At 37.5% G+C, this 21638-nt stretch overlaps 1 protein-coding gene across 2 annotated transcripts in view; it reads right to left on the bottom strand.

The window, feature by feature from the left end:
• Positions 1-4963: 4963 nt before the first annotated feature.
• The window catches only part of LOC308686475 (Krueppel-like factor 12), a gene marked incomplete at its 5' end in the record, with an annotated part of 39630 nt that continues 22955 nt past the window's right edge, over positions 4964-21638 (bottom strand). For both annotated transcript variants that reach the window (XM_081394894.1, XM_081394893.1), the window contains 4 exons: positions 4964-5271; positions 5426-5583; positions 12507-12642; positions 17561-18062. In XM_081394894.1, the coding sequence (XP_081251020.1) occupies positions 5090-5271; positions 5426-5583; positions 12507-12642; positions 17561-18062 (978 nt within the window). In that variant the 3' untranslated portion in view covers positions 4964-5089. The remainder of the gene's footprint in view (positions 5272-5425; positions 5584-12506; positions 12643-17560; positions 18063-21638) is intronic.

The following is a 21638-nucleotide window of genomic DNA, read 5'->3' as shown; positions in this document are numbered from 1 at the left end:
ATTTCAATGTTTTTTTGTGTTTTTTTTTTTTTTTTTATAAATATGGTAGCTTTAGTACTTGTTAGCAACTTGCTTAATGTTATATTACTATAATTCAAATGCTATAAAAATACATAAATTCTCATGGGAATTCATGGGACAAAAATGCAAATTTTTCAGGTTTTAGGACTGAACATCTTTATTCTATTAACAGTTTTGAAATGTTAACGTGAAGTAAATGTAAATACAAGACTTTATGCCAATATGTTCCATACAAAATGCAAGTTTATTAACTTCCATGCCTCCAATTAGATTATCAAACAAGTATAATGTATAACCTCAATTTCAATTCACAGCTCAATCTTCTGGAAAAGAAAGAAAATACAGAGAATAGCAAAAAGCACAGAATATTTAGACGACTTCTGGAGAAGCAAAATAAAGCTGAAACACTTTTAACCTCTGAAACGATCGGGACGTGACATCCTCCAATGGGAAGGGAATCCCTTTGAAGATCAGCTGGGGAAAATATCACAACTTTACAATAAAACCAAAAACAAAAAGCTCTGAATATATTTACAAATACACACACTATACATAAATACAAGAAAGATAATTACAGAATATCAGCAAAACAAGAAACAAAGGCCATTGAGTAAATACTTGATTCCAAAGAAAGTAAAGCAAATACATAAACAAAGGTAATATTTTACAGAGACCGAAGGAGGGGAAATGCTGCTCACGGAGGAATTATTACACCGTACCACCAGTGTCTTAACATTCAGAATATTTCCTCGATTTCCATAACTGGGGGCGCATCAGAAGTTCACACGACTTTATGAAGTCAGAGGTAAACCGGAGTCCTGTTAATTAAGCAAATGTGTCCTTCCGTAGGTGAGTATAACCATAGAAATCTTATGCAGCTTCCATAGGAGACACATAAAGAATGTTCAACAAACACCAACCTGGATATTTACAGCTTCAAAATGGTTCATAAGGCTCAGTGCATTTTAAAAGAACGTGTCTGGGTGATTAAACCAGGGAAACTGTGACTTCATGTACGTGAGGATCTTAATAATACTAGGCACTCGTCATTATTGCATAACTTTGACCCTGTTTGCCTTTGCAAAATTATGCCGCAAAAAACATAAGAATGTCAAAGGAGAGGGAAAGTAATGCAGAATTGAGTAAAACAACCCTTTATTTTTCTGAACTCTTTCCAGTAGAATATTGATCACTATATTTGTTGCTTATGACTCTTGCATACTGTGCTGGATACACTGTTTTCATTGGGTTGTTTTTACTTCATTCACATTTTAAGAGTCAGTATAAAAACATTGAAATAGTTGCTAAAAATGAGGCAGCACCGCCTGAATACTGTAATGAACATTTAATTTGATTTTTTTTATAAAAACTACATGCAACTGCAACCGGTTTCACTCGGCCAGCTCAGAGCAGGGCTCGAACCGGTCCTACATGTGCGTTAATAAGGATAGGTCACCCAAATATGAAAATTCGGACATAATTTACTCACCCACATGTCATTTCAAACCTGTATGATTTTCTTTCTTATATATATTGAAGCTTTTTTTGTCCATACAGTGAAAGAAAAACCTTCAAAATATCTTCTTTTATGTTCCAGAAGAAAGTCATACTGGTTTCGGTCAACATGAGGGTGGGTAAATGATGACAGATTTTTCAGTTTTGGCTGATTTATCTCTTTAAGATGACAAGCCTTTATTGTTCTCACACTTACTGTAGAACAGTTGAACACTTTTTTTTATTATATTAGCTAAATGAATGTCTCTGAAAAATCTGCATATTACGTATAAAGATAATCCCTTGTATTTTAAAAAAGCCCTATTTTGATAGGTATTTACAGCCTGTAAAACGGAGCAATATCTTTTCACTTTCACATATATTACAACATCTTTAAAAGTATTTTTTTTTTGTACAGAAAATAGTCATATGCTGATGAAGTGTCCCACATTATAGACACGCTTCAAAATACAGAATATGATAAGATACATTGGTGATTAATGTCACATCTACCTTAAAATAATTACTTCCTTACTTCATAAAAACAAGGTGCTCATGTTATGTTCAAGCCCATAAACAACAGAATACACACGTGTGTACACAAATACATAGTGAGGGACATAAAACATGGTGGATCATAATACTTCAGAACGAACGAACGAACAAACAAAAAAAAAAAATGCTAGAAATTGATTGGTCGTCTCTAACTGACAAACGGTTACTATGTAAAGAATGTTTCTTGACATGTTTCCTTTCACAGCACTTCAGTTTTCTTTTGTTGGTGACGAAAAGTTCCTACATGCACCAGCAACTGTGTGATTGATTGTAGATTTAGTCAGTGTGTTTGATCACCTGATCTGTCTGTGCATGCAGTCAAGTGGCTTTTCGCAATGTAAATTATAGTAATATCTAATCATTTGAGAAGCGATCACATGGCTTTGTGTAGCCACTTGAAAGTGCATTTGGATCAAAGGGACAGAAGTCTTTGACAGCTTATTACAGATGTCCTTTCAGAAACATGAACTCGATCATGGGGAACGTACAGTGGATTTATCTGGGTACAGTATGAGTTAAATTAAATTACTTGTATTCATACAAGTGTGGCATATTGCTTCTTTTGAGTATCTAAGTTATTGTAGTGTGTGTGTCTATATACTGATAAGTTAAGAAATGCCTTTAAGATAGATAGATAGATAGATAGATAGATAGATAGATAGATAGATAGATAGATAGATAGATAGATAGATAGATAGATAGATAGATAGATAGATAGATAGATAGATAGATAGATAGATAGATAGATAGATAGATAGATAGATAGATAGATAGATAGATAGATAGATAGATAGATAGATAGATAGATAGATAGTTTTTTTTTAAACAGCATTGCAGAGAAATTTAGCTCACTGGCCGCCCTCTACTGGTCACTTTGGGGATTGTCCAAATGGTGTGATGAAAAGCTATGTGTAAAAAACATTGGTAACATTTTATAAGAAGGTTCAATTCATTAATATTAGTTAATACATAAGGTATTATGAACTAACCATGAAATAAATTGAATAGCACTTACTAATCTGGGTTAATGGTAATTTTTACATAAACTAATAGCCTACATTTGAACATTTCAAGTTGTTTAAACTAACAGTATTATATTATAAACATGAATTGTATAATATATCATGAACTGAAAAATTGTATAGTTATAATTTACCATTTACCTAGATTTATAAACGCTTTAAATACTGTTGTACTGCACACTTCCTTTCAAAAGTTTGGGGTCAGAAAGATTTTTATTTGTATTAACATTTTTACTCAGCAAGGATGTATTAAATTGATCAAAAGTGACAATAAAAACAGTAATAATGTTACAAGCGTTTTTTTTTTAATTTCAAATAAACGCAGTTCCTTTTAACTTTCTATTCTTTAAAGAATCCTGAATTATTATTTTTTATCACTGTTTCCAGAAAAATATTAATCAGCACAACTGTTTTCAACATTATTATTAATAATAAAAAATGTTTCTTGGGCAGAAAGCATATTTAAATGATGCTGAAAATTCAGCTTTGCCACCACAGGAATACATTTAATTGTATATTATATATATATTAATACATGATATATTAAAATAAAATACGGTTATTTCAAATTGTAATATTAATTCTCATTATTATTGTTTTACTGTATATTTGATCAATTAACTGCAGCCTTGGTGAACATAAGAGACTTCTTTCAAAAACAAAGTATTAATATAGACACCAAACTTTTGAAAAGTAGTGTACATTGTTAGTTCAATGTTACCCAATGCATTAACTACTTGAAGTGTTTTTAAAATAATTAACAAATGAATGCACTGATGTTTGCAAAGACTTTAACTGAAGCATTAACACAGTACTTACAGTACTTCAGTAAATACAAAGTAAAGGACAAAGCCTATCAATGCTGTTGTACTGACCATAAATTACATCTAGGCTTCATAGTCCAAAAGCAATCTCACAAAAGGAAAAGAAAACAGAGGATTCCTCTGCATATTCTACAAAGCGACTTCACCTCCAAAATGTGGCAGCTAGAAATCCACTATAAATAAAAGAGGTATAGGAATTATAGAAAACAAAGCGGCACTGGTAGAAATCCAAAGTTTTGTCCGTGTTTCAATGCCACCTGATGTAAGTACGTACTGTACATACAGATAGATAGATAGATAGATAGATAGATAGATAGATAGATATGTACGTACTGTATAAGTGTAAGAGCCAGACCAGCTCAGAATGAGTATATTGCTCTTCTACCTCAAGTTACCAGTCTGAGTAGACCCTCATTATCCAGATTTACTCTAATTAGTGAGTTAGTGTGATGAAATTAAGACAAATGTGGATGGCAGACTGCAGAAGCCCAAGCATGTTTTGTCTGTTCATCAAATTGAATCAATTTCAGTTTCAAATCAACAGTTGTGGGGAACAGAAGATATAATGACCCAAAACATAAGTTGTTTTTGTTGCGTAATCTCATTCGCTGGTATGTTAACCTGTAAATGGCAACCTCTGAAACCTCCAGAATCACTGGCCCAAAGTCTCCGTCATCAGAAGAACTGCATGATCCTTCACAGATGTGTCTGGCTCTTGATGTTCCACAATAATGTAAATGTAAAAAAATTGTGCAAGCATACAATTCCCGGTCAAGCTCCCCTTTGCGTCTGCCTGAACAACACGTAAAGCCCTTCCACTCTGCGTTCCTTCACATTGTAGATGTCGACCGAGAAGCAGCCATGTTTAAACAGAACACAAGGATGATTCAGAATGAAAAAATCAGTTTGTCCGAGGGAAATATTCCTTTGAACACACATGAGACAATCAACATCCTGGACTCCAAATGTTTCAGGCCTGTAGATGAGCCTCCTCCCTTCCCTGAATGGACCCTGTTTAGCTCTGCAAATGTGAGGAAAGCATTGTACTCCTCTCTCTCTCTCTCTCTCTCTCTCTCTCTTTCTCTCTTTCTCAGGGGCAGGGATGGCCATTTTTGTATCCAGCCCAGCTGAACACTATTGGGGGAGATCCAGCTCTCCCGTGTGTGTGTGGATTCAGACCAGCATGTGTCTGCGACGATGCAGGGCCAGATGGTCCGAGCGTGAAAAGCTTCGGTCGCAGTCCCCACACTTAAAGGGTTTGACCCCTGTGTGTTTACGGTAATGCCGTGTCAACTCGTCCGAGCGGGCGAACTTCCATGTGCAGCCGTCCCAGGTGCACTTGTATGGCTTCTCACCTGGTGGAGATAATGGATCACACTTAAGCAAAAAGAGACACAGACGCAATTCGTAAAATCTGAACCAATCACGACTGGTTTACTAGAATCCCCCAAAATCAAATAAATTGGTAGCGAAACTATGTGTATGGACAGCATTTGTGTGCTCACTTACCTGTGTGTGTCCTCCGGTGTGCCTTTAAATGGGAGCTCTTAGTATAAACCTTATTACAGCCTGCAAAGTCACACCTGTGGATGCGTCTTTTCTTGGAGTCTGGAGATTCAGGTGGCTGTGGCCGTCGAATGCTCTCAATACTGAATGGTGACATGGAACTGAGGCAGAGAGAAAGATATTTTAATCACACTGAATTAAACATTACAATGTTGCAGGAAATAGCCAACTGACTAACTTGTTCAGCATCCTTAACACAGCAGCATGTACACAAGCCAATTGCTGCCACCATGTGGTGCCATGATTTTAAAGCAGTAGTACTTAGACATGGACCACGTTTGCATGTGTCTACATGTATTACATGTTATCTTTATTATGATAAAGTGTTTCAAGCACTAATTTTCAGCAGCAGCGCTCGCAGTGTGGCGAATGAAATCATATTTCACCTCAGCTGTGAATGTTAGCTTGCCATCTTAATGTAATGCAATAAGAAGTAAATAATGGAAAGAAACATCTTTCTACTGACTTTTCCTCACAAGCTAGGGTCACTAATAATGTTTTTATGCTTTTGAAAGAAGTCTCTTATGCTCGCCAAGGATGCATTTATTTGATCAATAATATTGTTAACCAATATTACAATTTAAAATCGTTTTCAACTTTAATATATTTTTAAATATAATTTATTCCTTTGATGGAAAAGCCAATACTCCAGTCTTCAGTCAGGTTATTCTTCAGAAATAATTTGCTGGTCAAGAAACATTATCATTACAAATGTTGGAAGCAGAATGTTCATTTGAAACTGTCATAAAATGTATTTGAAATACAAATATTTTGTAATATTTTAGATGTCTTTACTGTCACTATTGATCAATTTGATGTGTTATTGCTGAATAAAAGTATTAATTTCTTAAAAAGAACATTTGAATAATACACACACACACACACACACATACATTATATATATATATATGTACTGTATATGTATGTATATATGGTTTTGCCTTAAATTTGCTTTAATTCTTCATGGCATAGATTCAAAAAGGTGCTAAAAACATTTCTCAGAGATTTTGGTTCATATTGACATGATAGCATCACAAAGTTGCTGCAGATTTGTTGGCTGCACTTGCATGATGTGAATCTCCTGTTCCACCACAACCCAAAAGTGCTCTATTTAGTGAACTCATTGTCATGTTCAAGAAACCAGTTTGAGATGATTTGAACAGTGACATGCTGCGTTATACTGCTGGAAGTAGCCATCAGAAGGTTTTTACACTGTGGTCATAATGGGATGGACATGGTCAGCAACAATGCTCAGGTAGGCTGCGGTGTTAAAATGATGCTCAGTTGGTATTAAGGGCCCCAAAGAGTGCCAATAAAATACCCTCCACACCATTACACCACCAGCACCAGCCTGAACCATTAATACAAGGCAGGATGGAGCCATGCTTTTATGTTGTTTACTTCAAAATTCTGACCCAACCACCTGAATGTCGCAGCAGAAATCAAGACTCCTCAGACCAGGCAACATTTTTCCAATCTTCTATTGTGCAATTTCGATGAGCCTGTGTGAACTGTAGCCTCGGTTTCCTGTTCTTCTTTCCTGACCTCTAGTATCAACAAGGCATTTTTGCCCACAAAACTGCCGCTCACTGGAAATTTTCTCTTTTCAGATCATTCTCTGTAATCTCTAGATATGGTTGTGTGAGAAAACCCCAGTAGATCAGCAGTATATGAAATACTCAGACCAGCCTGCCTAGTACCAACAACCATACCACTTTCTTCCACATTCTGATGCTCAGTTTGAACTTCAGCAGACTGTCTTGATCATGTCTACATGCCTAAATAAATAACCAGTGAGTGTGTGTGTGTGTGTATATATATATATATATATATATATATATATATATATATATATATATATATATATATATATATATAAATGTATTCTCTAAGCAATATTTTACAGATTTTTGTCAGTATATATATATATATATATATATATATATACTGATTAAAATGTATTCTCTAAGCAATATTTTACTGATTTTTATCAGAATGTTTTTTTTTTTTACTTATTGCTAATGTTCTACTCAAAATGTATCACTAGATGGCGCTGTAGGCTAGCTGCATTTTGATGGTACAAGACAACTGTTCAGAGGCCAAAAAACATGCCTTTTTTTTTTCGTACAAAACCAGCCATAATTCTTATAGAGATGTGACATTTGTTGCCTGTTAGTTTGCTGTTAGTAAAATCCAAGAGACTGTTTTTACGTACTTATTCCAAATCACAATAATGCAGGATCAGATGCATAAAACTGCACAGTATTAACACACTGTCTGTTCTGATTGCTGTGGGAAAATGAATTATTGCCATTCCAGACGGTGGGCCCGATTTCAGACTGTAAAGCTGGCTCTCATTGAGAGGATTTGTACATGATATCAACCAATGAGCTCACTGAACTGTTGGAGAAGAGCAGAGAGCCACGTAAGTGTGAGGACACGCTGTGTTTGAAAGCGAGAGAGTGTACTAGTCGTTTTGTTCCATTTCTCCCATAGGTAGAGACAGAGAGGAGCGCCTAATTACATTACATTGTCCTCGCTCGCCTTCCCTTCTAAGGTAATAAGAGCTGTATGTCCCCTGCTTTGCTGATTGGCATGGGCTGGGCCTAGGGGGGGGGGGGGGGCGGAGCCAGACAACCCCTCCAGTGAACTGTCTCCACCACACGCAGCCCACTTCCTGTTTCTCCTCTGCTCCTGGGTCACCTGTTGGTGTTGGTGCGCTGCCAAGCGAAGGCCTAGCGGAAATGAGCCAATGTGTGAGAAATGAGGCTGAACTTTCTCTCGCTGCCTCGAGCAAAAGCACACAGAGAGTGAAAGAGAGAGAGAGTAAGAGACCCAGGAGGGGAGAAGTGAAATTGAGAAGAGGAGACAAAGAGAAGCCGAGAAAGAGGCAATGAGCCAAACAGGTTGTTTTTTTCTCTCAGATAAATTACAGCGAAAGAGAGTCACAGAGAGTTTCTGTGAGAATGAAAGTTGGTGGCAAGATAAAAATGTAGGGGGGTTGATGTTGGAAGGAGAGCTTGGAGGGAGTGAGGGAGCATGAAGGGAGTGACAGGATTTACAGTGGAAAGAACTCTCACAGGATGTTTACAGTCTAATATATTTCAGAGGGGACGCCACTGACATAAATAGTGATACAGTAGTCTGAATCGTGGACTTGAAAATATATATTCACCTGACAGGTACTGTACAGACGACTCTTCCCTTATTGTCCTTCTCAAATCAGGTGCATTGTCAATAGACGTCGACCAATATATTATGTTATTCAATCAGCCAAAGCTACACATCAAAAAAAAAAAAAAAAAAAAAAAAACGTAAAAAAATTACTTTATAATTACAGCTCACAAACACATGAGGGAAATTAAATATTAAAATGAATATAAACACACTACCGTTCAACATTTTAGGGCCGGTAAGATTTTCCAAGGCTGCATTTTTTTTCTTGTTCAAAAATACAATAAAATGTTGTGAAATATTATTACAATTTTAAAAAGCTGTTTTCTATTGTAATACATTTTAAAACGGAATTGAAATCCTGTCAAGGCAAAGCTGAATTTTCAGCAGCCTATTCAGCATTTATTTGAAATAGAAAACTTTTGTAATATTTTTTTTATTTTTTACAATTGAATGTGTCCTTGACACTTGCTGAATAAAAGTATTAATGTCTTTAAAATCCAAAATGATTTATTATCATATAATTATATATTAAGATATTGATATCAGCTAAATCCATTTTCAGAAGATCTTTAATTTAAATCTATAATGTAATAAACATCTGGCCAAGAGGACTGTCATCCAGTCTCACACATCTGCCGTCCTCCCTGTAGGCACCAGGTGTCCTCTAGATTCTGGTGCGACAACACCAGGCGGGTTCTAGGATGACCTCCTGGTTGGATGGACCCCTATTTTGCCCAGCCCAACCCTCACATCCCCCAGCACGATGAGGACCGAGCTACTTTTAGTTTATACCCCACTTTTTTCTTCGCTTTTATATACAATTTTAGTTCAATCAAAGCCTTTGTCCATGTCCAGCCACTGATCCATCCATGTCCAACATAATGCTAGTGCCGTCACTTACTGTAGAACATAGAAGAGCTTTGCAGCCCAGATGATGCCTAGACCTTTGAAACAGCTCTTGTGTAAACCCTGCATAAACCTGTCATCCTGGCTTTGTGCTTTTGTCTGTGTGTTTGGGGGTGGGGTGTATGAATTGTTTGGTTCTGAAATGTTTCAAATAAGACTGAATTGAGCTCCTTTTGTCTCAGCTCTCCCTTCAGAGTGACCAGCGAAGTAAGCTTTCTGCTGAGGGCTCCGGGTGTTCTCTGATACGCTCCCCTAAACATTTGTCACAACAAGACCTGCATCTCATCCTGCAATCCCACAAAGAGAAAGCAGGCTTCAGAAAGGAATGACAGTGAAGAACCAGGGAGAGAGGGAGAGATTAGGTTAGACTACTGCATGTCTCTAGAGTCTAGACATAAAAGGATAGCTCACTTAGTATTGATAAAATATTCATATTTATTATTTATATTTAATAATCTACTATATGAATTAGTCAGCACTAGTCGATGGCAAAACTATCCAATATAAGTCAATAAATATCTAAAATAGGCCACAGCAGTAAATAATAATTAATATAATCATGCATCCTTAATACTGAAGTTTGATAATGCCGCAGTAATGCAGGAACATGCAAGTGTGTTTCTGTCCTAAAAGAACTGAAAGTGTGTAGTTGCATGTGTGTCTGTGTGTGTGTAGCCACACTCCCAACCTGTCTGACCGAATGACCCTTTGGGACTCGAGGGACCCAAATGAACCTGCCACGGCCACTTTAACGATATTATAGTCCCTTTCCCATAGGGATTCATAGATTTAGCAGAGGCTGTTTTGAACACACAAAATACAGCAACCCACATACAGTAGATGCATTTGTCACTCAGAGATGTGAAAGTTGGACAGGCTTTTCATCTGTTCTTCTGAAACTGATATCAGTAAGTTAAAGCCAGATATCAGCACATAACACATCTGGCCTCTCGCTCAGAGTGCCCCGATGTAATGGACGGCTTCTTTAGCAGCATGGATATTTAAATTAAGTGCAGAGCTAGCAGTTCTCTGTCTCCTAAATTGGCTCGTCTGGTGTTGAGGACAGTCTTATAGTGGAGACTGAGTAATTTTGGGTCGGCCTCTGACAGGTCCGTGAGCCCGGTTATTTTAGTCCCGCGGGCTTCACGGTGCCAGCCAACCTATGCGTCCACAAACTCACCCCTCAAAGGGAAGGCATCACTCCTACCGTTAGACGCTCTGGTCTCAGTTTAGACTGCATTTTATTGCCCAGCATTTCGTATTTTCCGCTTCGATTACTGCGCAAAAAACACTGACCCAGTTAAATGACAATATTCTTCATCAAACACTTCCTTGATGTGATAAATGCTTATTTGTTCATGTCCATTGAGTCCGCCATGCTATCAGAGTATTTTATGGTGACGCTGCCCACAATGTTATCTTATTTCACATGCTAGAATGAACACAGCTGCACACATGACCTCTTTCTCCATCTCTCTCTCTCTCTCACTCTCTCTGTAAACAGCCAAAAGCAGCAGCTCTCCCAATAACACCATTCTTGCAAACCTGGTTAAACTGTGTTTTGGCATTCTGCTGCACTGGGGGGCAAAGTCCTAGTACCGTTCGTTCGCATCACATTCGGAGCAAAGGGAAACATTTGCACGGTATCAGTGCATGAGCTCTGACATACAGAGGAATCCAGGAATACTTTCCAAACCATTTGCCTAAATAACAGGCAGACGACAGGGTGCTGGTAGGGGGCTGGCTCATGGAAAACTCTTTGGGAGAAGTCCTAGACTGTGTTTTTTACAGCCTGCAGGCTTGAGAGTCTTCTGGTTTTGATCATGTCACTGTCTTTAATGGGACGACTACCTCATCTGAGTAAAGACACGTGGAGTTGTGCAGACAAGAATGGGAGATGACAGCTAATGTTACCAAAGAGCTGGTATTTCAAAGAATGGCATTTAAGGAAACGCTTCACAGTTTGCACAAGTCTTTTGATAGAAGGTGTTCATTTCCAACTGTTTAATAAATTAAAGGGATAGTTCATCCAAAAATGATCATTAATTCACACTCTTGTCGTTCTAAACCTGCATGACTTTTTGTTCTCTGGGGACCACAAAAGAAGATATTTTCAAGAGTGTGTCAACTGTTTCTCCATACAGTGAAAGTCAAAGAGGTTTAAAACAACACTGATTGGACCCCACTGACATTCACTGTACAGACAAAAATAAACACAAATACATGTTTTAAATATATCTTTTTTATGTTTCGCAGGAAAAAGAAAGTCAAACAGTGGGAACAACACAAAACTGTAAATAAATTATAAGTTTTGGGTGAACAACCTCTTTAAAGCAGTGGTTCTTAACCAGGGGGCCCCAATAAGTATTCAAATTATTTATATTAACCCCTGGTTTCACAGACAAGGCTTAAGCCAAGTCCCAGACTAAAATGCATGTTTTAACTGTTTTAACTGAAAGCAACTTGCACTGACATACCTTAAAATATGTCAGTGCCTTTGTTTTGTCTCTAATTTTTTTTAAGGCACATTTATAAAAGCTACTTAAATGTCCTAATTGAAAGGCCTACTCCTGGCTTAACATAAACCCTGTCTATGAACAAAATTAATTAGTTTTATTAACAAAATCCTAGTTAAAATGCTAAAACAATACACTAAAAATCCAGATGTACAACATTAAACTATCATCATATTTTTTAGTTTATTTATTTTTTATGACAACAAGTGCATATCAGCAGATGGAAGGGCCTTTGAATCTTGGACTAAGGGGGGCCTTGGTTCCACTACTTTAAAGTCAAACTACAAAGCAGAATCTCCAAATTGACTGTTAGCAGTACGTCGATACAATTTTCTAGCAGAGGATTGTCAGTCTGCATATGTTGGAGCTTGATTTCCAGTGCATGCTGGTGTGTTTGTGAGAGTGTGTCTTTGGAGGATACTCACTCCTGCACTGCTCGTGCTATAGACAGCGCTGTGGATCCTGTTTCATTAACACTGTCCAAGGTCACGTTTGGCAGGTCGTCATCATCACTGTCACTTTTGATTTGTCTTGGTGACAAGCCATTGGGGTCTGTTTGTGCTGCCGCAGGGGGAGAACAACAGAGGAGGAGGTTAGTTACATGACTGTAATATGCGCTCTGCCCGAGGACATTCTCATTCCCATTCAGAAGCTCACAATATGCTACATGACGCCGAGCAGGAATTAGCACAGCATTTCAGGGTGTTTCTTCAACTTTTGGCACCTTAATGTCCCAGGGGTTGATTTTTATTCAAACGAACAGATTTCAACTTTTTTTTCTGTTAATTGTATTAAGGTCACATTAACTGTCTTGGAAACATTATCGTGCCTTCATTATTTATATTTGCAACTTTTCAGACATTTTATTTGTAGCAATTTTGTTATTTTTATTTAAAATGTTTTAAGTAATTTAGTACTTAAACTTATTTATTTCAGTTAGGTGCCAAGGCAACAATTATTTTAAGGTTTTCATTTAATATTTATATTTGATTATATTTCAGCTTTATTTCAATTATTGTAAAGGATTCTTAATAGTTTTAGTTAACAATAACAACAATGGTATGAAGTGACAGAATCCCAGACAATCAGAACATACAGTTATTAGCCTTAAAAAAAAAAAAAAAAAAAAAAGTAAACCTTGATTAGAAGCAACTACCGAATGCATAAATGGAAAAATATTGATGCTTTATCATGTCCTGGTTCGGACATAATGTAATACGAAGACATCGTGTATTTTAATAGCATATGATACATTTCAGGCGTGTGCTTGTTTGTGAGTTTGTCATCAATTACAGGTTTTTAATTCAGACACTCCTGCATATGTCTTGCTGTATGTCAGTGTTTTAGACTGGCGGTCACAGAACACCCGTCTCTGATTACTGTATCTCATTCCCCACAGATTGAGAGCAGCATTCTCCCTGACTCAAAGCTTTGTTAATATTATGTGGGTTAGTCCAGGCTGCAGGGCTACGCTTCTAATTCGCTGCTCTCTCAGCAGTCTGTCAGACCTGATCCCGGATCAGAGGTGTCCGTGCTGTCTCCCAATCAGCCTAGGGCGGTGTGTCCTGCGGGCATGTCACCAGCACAGGCGATCAGATGCCCGGAGAGCGTCTAAAGACAACAGCACTGTGCTGCCACTCACCCTTTGTTTCTTGGGTGTTGGACATAGTTATGCTGCCAATTTATGAAAATCTGTATGAATGATGGGAACACTTAAGATGTCAGTTATTTGATCTCAGAAGCATTTCGGTGTAAAACGTAAAATGTTTGAGGGCCATGATTTTTTTTGAGCTGCCACTGCAGACAATGCACCTCAGCAAAAAACACTCAAACTACACGCTGATAATGTTTAAAAAAAAAAAAAAAATCTCAAAAGTTTGTACTCAGCATGATTTTATTATTTTATATCAATTATTTCATTCAGAAAGAATGCATTAAATTGGCCAAAAGTGACATTAAAAACTTTAACATGATTACAGATATAATAATCATATATATACAGATTATAATAATATTTTGCAATACTTTTGCTGTATTTTTGATCAAGTAGATGCAGCCTTGGCGAGCATAAGAGATTTTTCCAAAATATTTAAAAAAATCTAACAGAGCCAAAACTTTTGAACAGTAGTGTACATACAATCCTGTGAGAACAGACCAGCACTCCACTTTTGACGTGCAACTTACTAGTAAAGAACCATTAAGTAAACATCACATGCACTGGTCTAGCTTCACACCTATTGCTTTTTACCGTTAGCCATAAGCTGTTTCTATGCCTTTTGCAAGGGTAGCTTAAACATCCACTTTAGCCACAAACGCTCAGCAAAAACTAACGGAGGATTTCATTGAAAGATTAATTGGACACATTACAAGAGCCTGGAGCTTTTCTCTCTCCTTCTCCATTGTGTCTACTCCATTGCAGACACAAATCAGTTATGGCATATGATTGCAGATTACAACATCTGTATAATGCAAAACAATTCAAAACACTATATTCTACATTACATTATGATACAAGATCAATGTTTAAAACAGATCCAGAATCATATTTGTATACTGTTGATTCCCCTGATTATTTTTAATGCACTCAAATATTTGATAACTTCTTATTTGCATTATATTTTTGAAATTGTATTTTTTTTATTTCATTTTATTTGTCTTTTTAGTTTGTGCTGCACTTTTTAATGTGCTATATACCTAAACTAAAATATGCAAGACTAAATCATGAAAAACCACCTTTAAAAAAAATTATAATTTTGAATTTACTCGATAGTATAGACAGATATTATAGACAGCATTCACAAATAAAATGGCCTGTCTCTGTACTCCCTCTGATGACTGTTTCCACCATAATCCATTCAAGCTACCTACAGTTCATAGCTTGCATGGATATTCCTTAAAAACGACCATATAAAGGCAATGACAAAAGCGAGAGTTCATAAGAGGTGGTGAAGCAAACCCCATGGTTTCTTTCTCCTGTTGTTTCCAGCCATAGCCTGTTTCCATGGTAACTCAGCCGGAGACAGAGCTGTGGAGAAGGGCACACCCCCTCCCACCTCCCCCTGGCAACCTGTACACGAGTATGCGTGAGCATGTAAAAGTGTGCGCTGTCCATTGTGTTTCCAGCTGTCACTGGCCATGATGAAAACATTTACATGTAAGTGCTGATCGGTGCATACTGGTGTCTCAATATAGTGGTAAAATGTAACTGTCTCACTATCATGTAAGCATCTCACCGTCTGCTACCCTGTTGACCCCGCCCAGGTCTGACCCCATTTCCTCTGTGCTGTTTCGGAGCTCTCTGGGTGGAGTCCATGTTGCTATGTGCCTGACTGCTCGCGGTGCCACCCATCTTCAATATCCGCCCCACCCCATTATGCAAACCTTGTTTTTCCTTTCTTTCCTCATCTGAAGCTGAGCGAGACACCCAGTATTTAAATCCTCCTTCTAACAGGATGCCCAGCCCTGCCCAACCATTTGGGACAGACACCCTTCCCAGATAAACAAGAGGTTGAGCAACAAACAGCTCCCTTGTGCCCTCCACTCGGGCCGAACACCATTTGACAGCAACACCCAGAACATCATGGCTTACTGCCAGAGTATTAAAACTCGCCCTACAGGAAACCAACCATAAACAGCAGTCCGGTGAGGTCTCGAGAGTTTGGGAACGCACCATGCAAGATGTGTGCTTCTGATTAGGGCATGTGGGACCTTTCTGCATGACCTTGGAATTGAGACAATGACACAGATCCTACATTTGAAGAAACCACATTCATCCAAGGATGATTAGTGTCTTAAGATACTGCATAACTGTGGGCCTTACAGTAGCTGTAGGGTGGGGACTTTTATTTATTCAATATAAACATATACAACTCCCTATATATGGATGTTTCTTAAACTATGGGCACTTTTGGCCCTGTTGACTTTTAGTTAGACTTTTCTTTCTCTCACTAGTAAATTTGTCTACTAACAATGTCCAACAGAGGCCAAACATGCATTCCAGGACAATTTTTGTCATTTTTTTTCTTAACATTTCACAATTTTGTGGTGGAGAGGACATTTTGAGCTTCTTTTTTTAAAATAAAAAGACACCTTAATCTTGCTACGGCTATTTTCACAGCTAACACATTATGTATCCTGAATACACATAATGTAATTGAAATTACTATAATAAAATTATGGTACATACCATTTTCTTTTGGGTTTTTTTTTTCTACACATCATGTCTCATGTTTCATTCCTCACTGAACACTGTTGTGTCCTTGGTAAACGAGTACACAAACTTATATATAAAACATTATTATGGGCAAAATTGTTGTTTGAGGTAAAAAAAAAAAAAGACAAAATTACACCGCAACTGTGGGCTAGACGTATAATAAAAACTGGGATATAAAAGTGGCAAAAGTTGAAGAAACAACCATATGTGAACTTGAACAAATGTAAAAAGCACATCTCTCCACTGTAGCTGTAATCTCAATTGTGTTTTCACATTTGAGTCCTCTTTAAAAAGAACGAAATTCTGACCTTTCAAATTAAAAAAAAAAATGTTTCAACAAAGTGAAAAAGAAATTAGTTCTCTTAGTGTTTTCATTTTTCCTTTCATCTAATTTTTGGTCCATACGTGAAAGACTATTAGTTCACTATTAGCATTTACGCAGTATACTGCAATTTTAGATGAAATGAAGCAAGTGTGAAAATACCTCACATGCTTGGGTGTGTTAAGCAGCAAAGTGCTAGGAATATCTTGAATAATGTATATAGGGACAACATGCACCTTGTCAGCTTTTCAAATGACTTCCAAATCTAAATCAAATATTACTTCAACAAACATGCTTTTCTTTAAAAAAGCAACCATATTTTTTCGTCAAATGGCAATCTGAGATGGCTCGCAGGTGGACCGCCATATTGGCTGGTACATCAATCAAAATGACCCGCCACTCTCCAAACAGTACTAGCATTTGGATGGTGGTAGGAATTAATTCCCCACCCTGCTTGCTTGATTTGGAATTAGGCTTTTAGTTTATATGCCCTCCACTTCAGAAGCAATGCGTATGCAAGGCCTGACACACATCACATACTCCCTAACAGCAGGAAGTACACAGGCAGCTGAGGACAATCAACCCATATCTGCATGTCATTATGAGTGTGGTGCTTTATTGTGAAGAAAGGACAGAGAGATTCTGCTGTCTGAAGCTAGTCTGTTAAAAACAAATCCGAAACAGATTCTTTTAATCAGCTTTCATTTTTTCCCCATTCCAGCTGATTTCTTTTCCCCTGTGATCAAAATTTCATTTGATTTCAGCATTCCCCTTGGGGCGGGTTGTTGTTAAGTGCTTCACCCAGGGGCACAGTTGGTGATCAATGAAGTAATTCTCAAACTGTTAAGTTGCAAACCTCCAACTTTTCAAATGAAGGAATCAACTTACTTTTTAACTGTATGAAAAATGAATCAACTGGAATCAATCTAAAATGAGGTCCTTACCTTTGCCCAGGCACTTGGCCTCGTCCAGGAGAGGTAACATGATGGTGGAGTTGAGGGTGGAAGGAGAGCGTACGGCTGTGGTGTACATAAGGGGCAGCGACTGCACCACCACAGGGATACGGTGCACCTGACTGGGCAGTTTACTGGGGCTCGAAGGGGGAACAGGGTGGATGATGTGCAAAAATTGCTTGCCTCTAACTCCATGAGAAGAGCCCACCAACGGCCCGGGTGTCAAAACGGAGGGCATTCCCGCGGAGATGGAGGCGATGACGGAAGGTGAGGACGACGATGATGAAGAGGAGGATGGAGAGAAGGCTGAGGTAATGGGTGAGGTGTTGGATGAAGGAGATGACGTCCGTGTTTTGTTGATTGACAGGTCCACGGGCTCCGTCTGGGTCTGGAACTGCTCGGATGAGAGCAGGTCTTCTGGAGGTTCTGCCTTCACTTTGCTAAGCAGGATTGGCACCGCCTCCATATCAGGATAGCCGTGCACTTTGGGTGACTGCAAGGAAGACATACATAAAAAACTTCAATCAAATTTCTGACACAAACGTTCATTGATGAGTTCTTTTTTTTTATGTGCATCATGACAGTAATTCAGTGATTTTTTTTAAACAAACATTTTCAAAAATAATTATATTTTATGTTAATTTTTATATTTTAAATTGTATTTAAATATGAACTCTTTCCCTGTCAGCATTTTTTTTTAAAATGGCCACCAAATATTTTCTTAAATTTTTTGTTGTTTAAAAGCAAAGGCTCTGTTCTTTTCTTTTTTTAAAAAAAAAAACATTTTATTCTAGCTTCATGCATTTGTTTTTATCAACACAAAAAAAAGCAACATTCTGAAAAAAAGCTGAGACATTCTCATTTTTGTCAAAGGCCACCACCGGTTTGGATTCAGAGCAGTGATCAAAACAGATCGAGTCCATCAACACCCCCAAAGCTTGCACAGTCGTATATCTCGTCCTGGGTCGACATTTCATTCGTTAACGTTAGGCAGTTTTGATTTATATGCTGTTTAATGTTTGTTGATCGCGTTAGCTTACATGTTTCTGCTTCTTCTCCGCTTGTTTTTAGATCCAGAGATTCAATACTATTTCAGAAGATGCATAATAGAGGCCCCTACCGCATAACAGTGAAAACATGGATTATCGGAAAATCAAGTCAATGGCGGAGAAGTGGTGTCAAACGACGTAAAATTCTTTCAATGGCAGGAAAAGAGTTAAAATATACAGTTAATCAAAAATATGAAGAAAAACTTTTCAGAATATAATTTATAACAATTACCGGCACATTCAAATTGTGGTCCGCAAAATGGACAAAACATAGCTTCACTTTTTTTTGCTTTCTCAACTATCAGAACTACATCTTGGAGACAGGATCTGTCAACTCCACATATTTGTCTGCTCAAAAACACCTAAAGTGCTAGCAGACCAAGCGCTCAATTCTGCAGTAAGCGCATACAGTGAAATGATCACTCCTGAGCAGGCGGCTAATCATGACAGAGCAGCACATTAAAACGAGGGGAAAAGTTCTCGAATTGCGACTGCAGATGTGATAAACGGTCTGCTGCAGAATCGCGGCTTGACTTTGTTTATAGACTCACTTTTCTTTATGCAGACTGAGTGGGCCTGTAGCAAATTACAGTTTTCCCCCCAGAGCTCATACTATTTTTACACCGGACAAGTGGAGTCACTCTGAGCGTTACCGACCCATGAATCAGCAGAATGTGGTACAATAAAACTGCATCTGAATCCAAAAACAAACAAATGTCAGGCAATTAAATATGCTGACATGACCCGTAAAAACCCAGGTGGAGTCATTCAGGGTTCAGAGGGCATTGTCACAGGTCAGGACACATGACCTTAAGGTCAGGGTTACAATACTGATATGACTGGGCAGGGAAAAGAGCAGTATATTAAGAACAAAGAAACCCCTTTCTGCAAAGTGTGACAGTGCTGACAACAATGGTTCATTGGTGATTTAGTCTCTTTCAGGAGTTTTTGGGCTAAAAGAAAAAGCACAATGAAACTTTTTCACAGCTCTACTCAATTGACTGGTGAGGCTATTAAGGGATTATAGGGTCTGCAAATATCTCCAAGTCAATTTTCTCTTGCAGGCCAAACAAGTTTACATTTAAAAAAAAAAAAAAAGCTTTTTTTTTTTCACCAACCCTCATTAACCCCTTGCACCAACTCCACTGTATTTTAAGCATATTGATAAAAAAAAATACTTATTTATTAAAATGTTCTAAAACAGCAACCAAATTGGCAAGACATTATTAAACAAACACATGAAAACATTGGCTAACAATTGAAAAAAGATAACGGGTATTCTAGGTGAATGTTTTGAGTAAATAGGCATATATCAAATTAAACAAGAGAACCTCCTGGTTCATAATAAACACCCATTAACCTGATCGCAAATCAAATAACACATTTATATAAAATGCATGTTATTATTTTTACATAATCTTGTTTTTTGCTGTAATAAATGCTGAACATGGTCAGATTTTTAGTCAATTTTAGTATTTTATTCTTTAAAAATGCAGCACAGCTGCACAGACAGGGTAGTAATCAAACCAAGTGAGTGAATTTCTATTAGCATAGCATGCAATCAGCACCCTGCTAATGAGGGTTGTATGAAAGGGAAGGGAGGTGCCTCTAATGACCAATCAGCATCATGCTTAACAGACTCGCTATCTAATTGAAAAAACCTGCCTCTGTAATCTTTTGTGTTCCAAGCAAAAGGGACAAACCCTTTCTAACCAGCTCCTTGAATCGCCGGCGTTTCACATATGAGATGAGAACATGCAGCCGATGATAAGGCAGAAACCAGCATGTCCAGCGCATGTAGGCGTTAAATATAAATTACTTAACATTAACAACTTTTACTCTAGTCGTACTGAAATTGGTGACTTCTAACTTGTAATGGAGTCTTTTTCGCTGTAAAGTATCTGTACTTTTACTTAAATATGGTTTTCAGGTACTCTTTACACCTCTGATGATTATTCATATGGTATCACTGGCTGATCCACAACATACAACATTTCGAGATTAAATGTGAATAGGAAAGAAAACAAGATGAAACTGTAAACCATAGCAGACTGAAAGTGGCACACATGACCCCCTTTCATATGGAATGAAATGTAAATGAAAGGCTTTGAGGTGATAAAAAGTTGTTTCTGTAGAAAGGTTTTCAAACCTCAACCGCGCGTACTTTCCACCTTGGCTCTTTACTGATGACTTTTACTTTATTTGAGGATCCTACATGAAATCTCGGTCTAGCAAGTGAGGGCATTAACTGGGGCAAACCGTTCTCAGCAAGGTCTTGGCAAGTGGCCACCGGAATGACGACCATGTTTGAGCAATGAGATGCACTTCAAAGAGTCATTGTGTAGGTTGCACACTTCCTGGCGCTCGACAGCATTTTGACGCATATGGATAAATACGTCTACCAGCCTTTCGCAGGAAGGAAACAAGGTGTTGATATGCTGGCTTGTGAGGTAGAACATAACGAGGGTACGTTGTTGGCTCTCAGACGCAACTATTAACAGGTTCTCTATTTAAGAAAGTGGTTTGTCTATCCATTATCTGCTTTTGTGAGAAATTCATGTGGAGTTCACTGAATAGAATCAAATTTATACACTAAGCTATGCTGAGTCAAAAGCTTATGATAATGTGACAGGTTAGTAATACAGTTCAGGGCTTTTAAAACTTTCAAGAACCACAGAATATGGCAATCCCTATTTTGAAACAAATTAATATCCACATTTTTTTCATGATGCACAACTGTTTGTATGGTAAGATTTTTATTTTTTTTAAAGAGAAATACTCACCAAGACTACATTTATTTGATCAAAAACAGTAAAAACACTAATATTGTGAAATATTATTACAATTTCAAACAACTGCTTTCTATTTGAATATATTTTAATTCCTTCAGAAATCATTCGAATATGTTTATGTGGTGCTTAAGAAACATTTCTTATTATTATCAATGTTGAATATAGTTTTTTCAGGATTCTTTGATGAATAGACTGTTTAAATAAAAACATTTTATTTATGAAAACTGT

The sequence above is a fragment of the Scardinius erythrophthalmus genome (genome assembly GCF_964197995.2).
Source record: "Scardinius erythrophthalmus genome assembly, contig: HAP1_SCAFFOLD_303, whole genome shotgun sequence".
Lineage (NCBI taxonomy): Eukaryota > Metazoa > Chordata > Actinopteri > Cypriniformes > Leuciscidae > Scardinius > Scardinius erythrophthalmus.
This window is presented reverse-complemented; position numbering and strand designations above follow the sequence as displayed.